Source organism: Aspergillus affinis (genome assembly GCF_023601865.1).
Source record: "Aspergillus affinis strain CMG 70 chromosome Unknown NODE_52_length_214890_cov_85_929348, whole genome shotgun sequence".
Lineage (NCBI taxonomy): Eukaryota > Fungi > Ascomycota > Eurotiomycetes > Eurotiales > Aspergillaceae > Aspergillus > Aspergillus affinis.
In genome coordinates this window covers 1-8,236 of record NW_026515833.1, presented here as the reverse complement: position 1 = coordinate 8,236, position 8,236 = coordinate 1, and the positions used below count along the sequence as shown (strand labels likewise).

The following is an 8,236-nucleotide window of genomic DNA, read 5'->3' as shown; positions in this document are numbered from 1 at the left end:
CATGAGGGTTGTTTCTTGTATTATCGTTGTAACTTTAATTAAACTCTCTCGTCCGAAAGCCTACTCTCTTAATTATAACTCCGAATTATAAGCACAAGCCCTTTCACTCTACTATATGGCCATTTTGTGGATTGATTGCAAGGTAGGCCCGTTTTACTACACCCCATGGCGTTAGTGCCCTGGGCTTGATTAGCTTTGGGGGCCCTGGTCAGAACACTCTCCGTGCACCGGCCTAGCGCAACAGCGTTTATTAATTACGCATATCTCCTAGTTACGGCAATCGCTTACGTTAAGGATTTCTGTCTCCTGCGCGGGGCGGGTCCGGGATACCTTCCGCATTTCCCCAAACTCTAATTACCTACTACCCCCTGGACATGACTCGGGAAAAAGGTTTATTTGTAGGCCTTTTTTTTTTAAAAAAAAAAAAAAAAAAAGAAAAAATCTCCTAGATAATTCTTATAGATTGAATTTTACCACTTAGGCTTTGGTCTTTTTTTTTTTTTTTTTTTTTTTTTTTTTTACAAAGACATCATCTCCACATAGTTTTCATAGAGTATTTTATCACTTATTACTCCGGTAATATGGAAAAGACTGTTCGTAACCTGGCTCTGTAAGTTTAGGTTCCCTCCCGCAGACCATGTTTCGAAGCTGCTCCTTGTTCTAGTAACATCGATGGGTATAAGATTCTCGATATCTTTAGGATTGAGAGTTATCTCCCAACACCTATCTCACTGGGTAGCTGATCAAAGCAAAAAAACAGTACCTTGATACTTCAATATGGAGTCGGAAACAATCAATCCGCAGCCTGTCCACAATATCCTTCCGACGGTATGTACTTGCCGCCGCCCCAGTGGTCTGTCATTAACAGTCAAGTAGATGGAAACAATTGGAGAGCTAAATCAGAGGGACAACCTCACCGGTCTGGTCCAAGATTTTCTTGATCGAGAACGAAATGCATCCCTTTACCGCGCTAGCCTCGAAGCTCGCATTGAGCACGAGTGCGCAAATCTACAGGAGGAACGTCATATCCGCAGTCAATTGGAGCTTCAGCTAGCCGAATCACAATGGGCACGGTCGCAGCTAGAGTCTTCATATCGACGCTCGTGTGAAGACCGGGACTTCTTTCGCCAAGAGACCGCCCAGGAAAAAGGGAAGGTTCAAGATATTGAGTCTCGCCTAGCTGCTGCCCTGTCGTTCCACGAAACTATACAAAAAAGCAGTTTAGGGAGAGGGGCTCCTTCGGACAGATCAGTCAATGCCTTGCAGCTACGGCTCCAAAGCCAAAGACAGCAAGAATTGATCACAGAGCTTCAGGTTCTCAATCTAGCACACGAGAATACCATACGGACTCTACAGGGCACCTTGCACAATGCACTGGGGTGTTTCTCGTGCGGTTCCTACACTGATAGCGATGGTACTGCCACCATCATTGAGAATTCTACGGGCGAAGGAAGCAACAGCCCCCAGGAGCCACCGGACAATACATACCCTTTGTTACCGACGAATAAACTGGGAGGGACATGGTATGAGGAATGATGGTTCAGGGATCTCTTTGGTAGTTGTGAATTTGAGGACTAGTGAATAAACCTGTTTATGAAGCAAATGAAGTATTTGTGCATAGTAGACATTACGCGGGTTTAACGACCATGCCGGTTTCAAGGAGAAAGCGGTAAGTTTACTGCACTCAGACCTCGCTTTTGCAGATGCCTGTTCTAATAGTGCCGCCAGCCGGCGTTGGTAATATTTAAACCTGGAGCATTCCCGTAGTACAGTCTACCCAGATTGAACCAACCTCTCTCTCCGCAGTTGACCTCAACATCTTTGCCAGAATAAAAATGGAACAGCAGCCACGCCATTCACTATATTCCATTCCCGAAGAGATTACCCCGCAAGATCATCGGATTCTTTGCAATGGTGGGACTTCGTCCGGTATAGAGCGCCTTCCATCTCGCCTTAGACAGACCAAATCCCCTTTCCAGAGCGAGAAGAGACAGATCGAGCATTTGACCTACGAAGTTGGCTATCTTAAAGCGGAGTTGGCCTGGCATTCAGAATCTCGGCGTGCTCTACTCTTGCTTCAAGAGCAAATGTATGAGATATTTCATAGAATGGAGGACGCTCTGATCCAAGCGAATGTACGGCTCCAAGAAGCTGAGCATCGTTACTTGAGTTTCTGGGGACTCGAGGCATGCGCAGGAGGGAGTGAGCAGATGATATAAGTAAGAAGACCTCTTTTATTATGCCGCTTGGATAATATTGCTAACAATTCTTGCAGATTTCATGGTTTGGACATTGGAATAGAGATAACTATTTTGATTTTTTGGCTCTTTATGAATGCAACAACGTCTGCTAGTCTCAACCACCGTCTCTGTATACATATATTCGAACAGATAATATTATCTCAGCAAGTGGAATTTCCTACCGCACAGACTCATCTTTGAGATAAAACTCTCTTTACTATCAAAAAAATATTAACATGTCAATATACCCAAGATTCTTCTAATGTTGAGCTCACCTTTATTGTCGTGTTGTGTTCCATGAGGTCACAAACATTGCGATATCGGTCGGACGCCTATCGTAGCATTGAATTGTGATTTCAACTTCGGCTGACAATTTATCGCCTCCGTGTGACAATCTTGCAACCATCTTATGAAATGTTTCTTTCCATACACTGCGTCGTCTGACAGGCTCTAGGGGGGCGGTCCTTGCCATAATTTGTGGTTGGCTTCGACTAATCACACTGGGTTGAATGTAGACCACTTTCTCAGGAGGCTCTCCCTGTGTCGAAGGAGATACGGATCCTGTGACTAAAATCTTTAACACCACTATCAAATGCTAACGCCCAAATTGACTCGAAATTGCCTAGTAGGATACTGAGCCGGGATAATCCAATGTTATTTTTACTGCGAGCCCACGTCCGGCATCTCCGAAGTTTCTGGCAGAGGCCCTGCAAAATGAATTTTACCACTAAGACCAAGCTTGAGTAGTACATTGACAACTGTTCCAGTAATCTCGATTTGCCCCTAGTAATAGAAGGATGGGATGGTAACCTTACGAGATGATAGAATCAGTGTTTCGAAACAGGGTCCGCGTCTTACTGCTAGGCCAAGAAAGGTGTGCTTAGCCGTCCTGAAAAAATACATCTCTTATTCGTAAATTACCATGCTCCCTTCTCGACCGTCACGGGGCTTCTCTGGGTAACTAGATAAAACAAAGTTCAATTGGCTGTAAGTTTATTTCAGTATTCAAATATTTTTTCCGCTAATGCAACTGGTAAAGCTGATCCCTTCAACAGCCCGACATTTCTGTCTTAGCACTTAGTTTTTATCAAAAGTTTCAAAACACATAGTAATGTTGTCGCATTGAAATTCCACCAAATGTCACTTAACTGGGCCGTGATAGCGAAGAAATCCATATAATATGGGGATATACCTCTGCATCGTTATCTTAAAGCCCTCTGCTTTCCAATTCAGAACCTAAGAGAGTAAAATGAATTATTCCGACTGCCGGAGGCTCCTCTCACCGTGGGTCATCATTCTTCTTCTCGTCCAATCTGCTCCTAGTTTTTCTCTGAAGGTAGGTCAATTGTGATTGTCATGGGTTCTTAGCTAAGCTATGCAGATAAGAGGACTTCAGCTCATCAATGACGAAACCGGTACATTTTCGGGCCCATTTGGTTTCCCGCGAAACTTCAGTAAGTGTCTTTAAAGCAGAAACGATTTCTTTTACTCACCAAGTAGGTTCCGAATGGGTTCATGCCGAGCCTTATTCCTTTATTGATGCAGAGCCATTATCTTTTTTCTGCAGCACGTCTCAAAGATTACCATACCAACAGCCATCGTGGCCGCGCTTAAAAGCCACACCGGGTTCGGCGATTTGCCCGCACTATGCACTAGATACACTGTCGACCAGAGACCGTGTGGACCGGGGGATGATAAGCTGGTATGGAAGTAGCTACGCTAACCGTACTGACTTCAAAAGTCTTTCAGATATCATCAACATTCCGGAAGATGAAACAGGACAAGGTTGGTAGAAAGTGCGAGTTCAAATTATCTAAGTCTAATAGAGTCCTAGTTCTTGCGATGCACTCGTACCCCTCGCTGGTCCATTCTGGATGCCCGACTCCATTTCGGATCCCCAAAGATTTGAAAGCCTCAAGCATATATTCAATCTACTGGCTGTGGAATACAACCAAGCTGATGGAAACCGGGTTCCAAGTACATATTTTCCGGAGGCACGTTGGTACCGTGGCGCTAATTCGCTCTTGTAGATCTATACTACATGTATTGACATCGAAATAATGTCTGACCTGTCAACAGAAAGGCCAAGGCCCAACGAAGAGACCCTGATGAGCTTGACTTTGACCTCTACACATTTCATTTGTCCAACTCGCCAGCCATCAACGGCAGATGGGTCTATGATCAGCTACCATTCGAGCCTGTCAGGTATAGAAAGTCAGATTTCAGTATTAGAGCCGGTACAAAGTTCCAGGACCCCGTCCTTTGCTTCAACTAGTACTTCGACCCCAACGACAATTCCACGCAGTACGCATTACCCATCGGCCAACGAAGTGACAAGGCTTACGCCATCAATTCTGCCCACAGTGGCAGGTGTAACCTCTGTGACTCCCACAACTTTATCTTCTTTTTCGTCTGCTGCATCCACACATACCGTGAAGCTCACACCGGGTGACGTTGTCATCTTTGACCGCAAATATCTGAATGTCTCCGTCGGGGATTCTGTTCTCTTTAAGTCATTAAATGGATCTCTTTTTCTTTTCAATACCACATTTGAAGATTCATGTTCTCCAATCAGGCAGATCGAAAACAAAGGCCAGAACAGTGTGCTCTACTCGGTACAGAGCGCCGACCCTGCTTGGTTTCTCGCATGCGATTCTGCTGAAACCTGTCGATGCTATCCGCCGTCCCATTTTGCTGTCAACCCAGGAGTTCATTCTGCTCAATTCTTCAGCGGAATCGAACACAAATCTGTCTACTTTTCGCGGACCACAGCACAGCCCACCAGATCAACTACTACCAAAGTAGTGGTAGTGACCGTATAAATATATCATGACGTTGGTAAGTCTACCGCAAAGTGAATTATAAGAATATATCTTACTAATCTCAAGTTAAACTGTGCTTTACCTAGATAGAGACTATAGTCTTAGTGCTGACAAAACTGCCATACTCTTAAGGCCTTAGTGAAAGGCGTTCACATTGGCTTAAAATGAAAACTATCTTTGGTAGCTAACATTCCTGTCATTGATTTACGGCCATTCTTATGGAAGGGACTACGGGACAAACTTGGATATCACCAGGCTTCGTGAATTTACAATGGAATTCTTATAGAAGAAAAGGACAATTCTTTTTGTGTACCGGATAATTGAATGATTTGTCTCTCGTTAGCTCGAAGGCCTGTGTGTAGAATGCCTGCAGGACATCCAGGAGCCTTCCTGGATGCCTACCGGAGGGTCCCTCGATTCTATACTAACTAACCGGAACGTTCCTCTGGAACGTTCCTTCGTACCGGGAAGTTCCCGGTTTCAGGAGGTCACAGATGCCTACCGGAAGGTCCCTCGATCCTATACTAACTAACCGGAACGTCCCTCTGGAACATTTCTCCGTACCGGGAGTTCCCTGACTCAGGAGGTGACATGAAGCTCAAGCCCAGTTCAGACAACTGCCCATCGCGGCTATAAAGAGCAAGTTCCCTCCCTATCGTTGTATCTCTTCTTTTTCCTTCACAAAGACCTTTTCAACAAATGGTTATGCATTCTATGAATACACTATCCGGAAAAGAGGACAGTGGCCAGGTCCAAAGCGGACTTGGCCTTCAGTCATCTAGGACATCTGAAAGACTCAACCAGGTCGACCGTGTTCGAGCCAACGGGGTTGGGGACCACATCGCTCTGCCGCAGCTTGTTGTATGTGGCGACCAGTCGGCAGGAAAGAGCTCTGTTTTGGAAGGGATTAGCGGCATTCCCTTCCCTCGACAAGACGGCCTATGCACAAGGTTTGCGACTGAAATTATCCTGCGTCACCAGCCAGGGGAGCAGCGAACCACGGCCACCATCATCCCGAACGTGTCGCGTGCAGAGGACGAGAAGGCCAGACTGAGCGCTTTCCACCGCGACATTACCGATTTTGCCGGTCTGCCAGATCTCATTACCGATGCTGCAGTATTGATGAACGTGGAAGGATTTGGTGAGTTCGCGGATTCATCGGTCTTTGCGGCTGATGTACTGCGCTTGGAGATTGTCGGCAATACCGGCTTGCATCTGACTCTCGTTGACCTCCCGGGCCTGATATCCGTTTCCGAGAACGAGCAAGATGTGCAGCTCGTGGGCGATCTTGTTAATTCTTACTTGGAAAACTCACGGACTATCATTCTTGCCGTGGTACCCGCAAGTAGTGATGTGGATACGCAGAGTATCATCCAACGTGCTCGCCGTTTCGATAAGGACGGTCTAAGAACAGTTGGAATTATTACGAAGCCCGATCTTATCAATGACGGGGCCGAGCATCGTGTTGCGAAACTAGCCAACAATGCCGACAAAACGAAGCTAAAGCTCGGCTTTTTCCTTCTCAAGAACCCCAAGCCTGTGGAGCTGGAAAAGGGTATGACTATGTCACAGCGTCGTCAAGCGGAGTTGGAGTTTTTTGCCAGCCCGCGGTGGAAAACACTGGGACTCGATTCTTCACGTGTCGGAATAGACAACCTTCGAACTTTTATGCAGGATCTCCTCAACCGTCATATCGAGCGTGAACTACCCAAGGTTCGAAAGGACGTGACTGACTTACTCAACAAGACGAACGCAGAACTCGTGGACCTCGGGGCTGAACGAAACTCGCCAGCACAAATACGCATGTATCTCACTCGCATCAGTACAGACTTTCACAATCTCGTCAAAGCTGGAGTCGAAGGGATATACAGTAGTCGTGATGGATTCTTTCATGAAATTGATGATCAAAATGAACATCAGCGTCTCCGTGCTGCTGTTCACAAGGAAAACGGGGATTTTTCGAACTATATGAGGACACACGGAAAGAAACGCAGGGTGGTTTCGTCTGAACATCTGAACGATATGGAATCAGAGAGTGGCCAGCTCTTGATAACCACTGAGGATATGTCGTTGTGGATTAAGAAGGTATGGTAACTATCCGCTTTTTGATGAATTGAACTAATCCTTCTAGATTTATCACCGTACTCGAGGCCGAGAATTACCGGGTAACTATAATCATTCTCTGCTAGCTGAGTTATTCCATGAGCAGTCAACACGCTGGGCAGACATTTCCCGTAGCCATGTCGAGAAAGTTGTGGACTTGGTGTCTCGATTTGTACACTCTGTTTCGGCATTCGTTATCAAAGATACGGATGTGCGTGAGAATGTCCTGCAATATATCACAGTCTCAATGGAGAATAACGCCAAGGCGGCGTGCAGTGAACTTGCCAAGCTACTGGAGGACGAGGCTGGTTCTCTCATCACATACAATCATTATTATACAGACAACATCCAGAAAGCGCGGAATGATCGTTCTAGACAGGACCTTAGTACATCGCTGCGCAATACCATCGATGATGATTGGAACGGTCGTTTCCACGTCAGCAACTCGACGGATGAGATCAAACGCCTTGTGACGTCTCTCCAGAACCATGGTGTCATTGTTAACATGGAAGAGCGGGCTTGCTCCGAAGCGCAAACTGATCTAGACGCCTACTATAAGGTTTGCAAGCTACCCGGATATTTCTGACACTCTTACTAACTACAGTTTAGGTCGCCATGAAAACATTTGTTGATAATGTTTGTCGCCAGGTTATTGAGAGACATATTGTTGCTAAGCTACCAACTGTGTTCAGCCCGGTGACTGTCAGTGGTTATTCCGAGGAAGACCTATCCCACTTGGCTGCCGAGTCTCCTCAGCTTAGTAAACGACGTGTTGAGGCAAGCCAGCTTCGAGAAGCATTGGAGGACAGTCTTCGGGAATTGCGTTGAATTCGGCTTGTGCCGCTCTGGTGGGGTTTTTCCCAGTCTTTGGTTTCCCCCTCCTTTGGCGCGAATGTGGGAGCGGCTTTGTTTTTGTTAGTCTCGATTTCTCTAGTGTTTTTGGTAATATGCTTTGGATAATTCTGTAAGCCGCTATTTCTCGATTGGAAATTAGATAACTGTCGGTTGACTTGGTCATTGCCCTAAGCAGATATCCTATCGATTCAACTGAATATAGGTATATGCTCGGTG

The 8,236-nt window shown here is 45.9% G+C and overlaps 1 protein-coding gene across 1 annotated transcript; it reads left to right on the top strand.

Moving 5' to 3' along the window:
- Positions 1-5,761: 5,761 nt before the first annotated feature.
- Positions 5,762-7,993, top strand: KD926_008230 (putative dynamin GTPase; the record flags this gene model as incomplete). The annotated part of the gene is made up of 3 exons (XM_053100932.1): positions 5,762-7,147; positions 7,194-7,724; positions 7,775-7,993. 3 exons carry the CDS (start codon positions 5,762-5,764, stop codon positions 7,991-7,993), a joined length of 2,136 nt encoding a protein of 711 aa, XP_052955389.1.
- Positions 7,994-8,236: the final 243 nt, after the last annotated feature.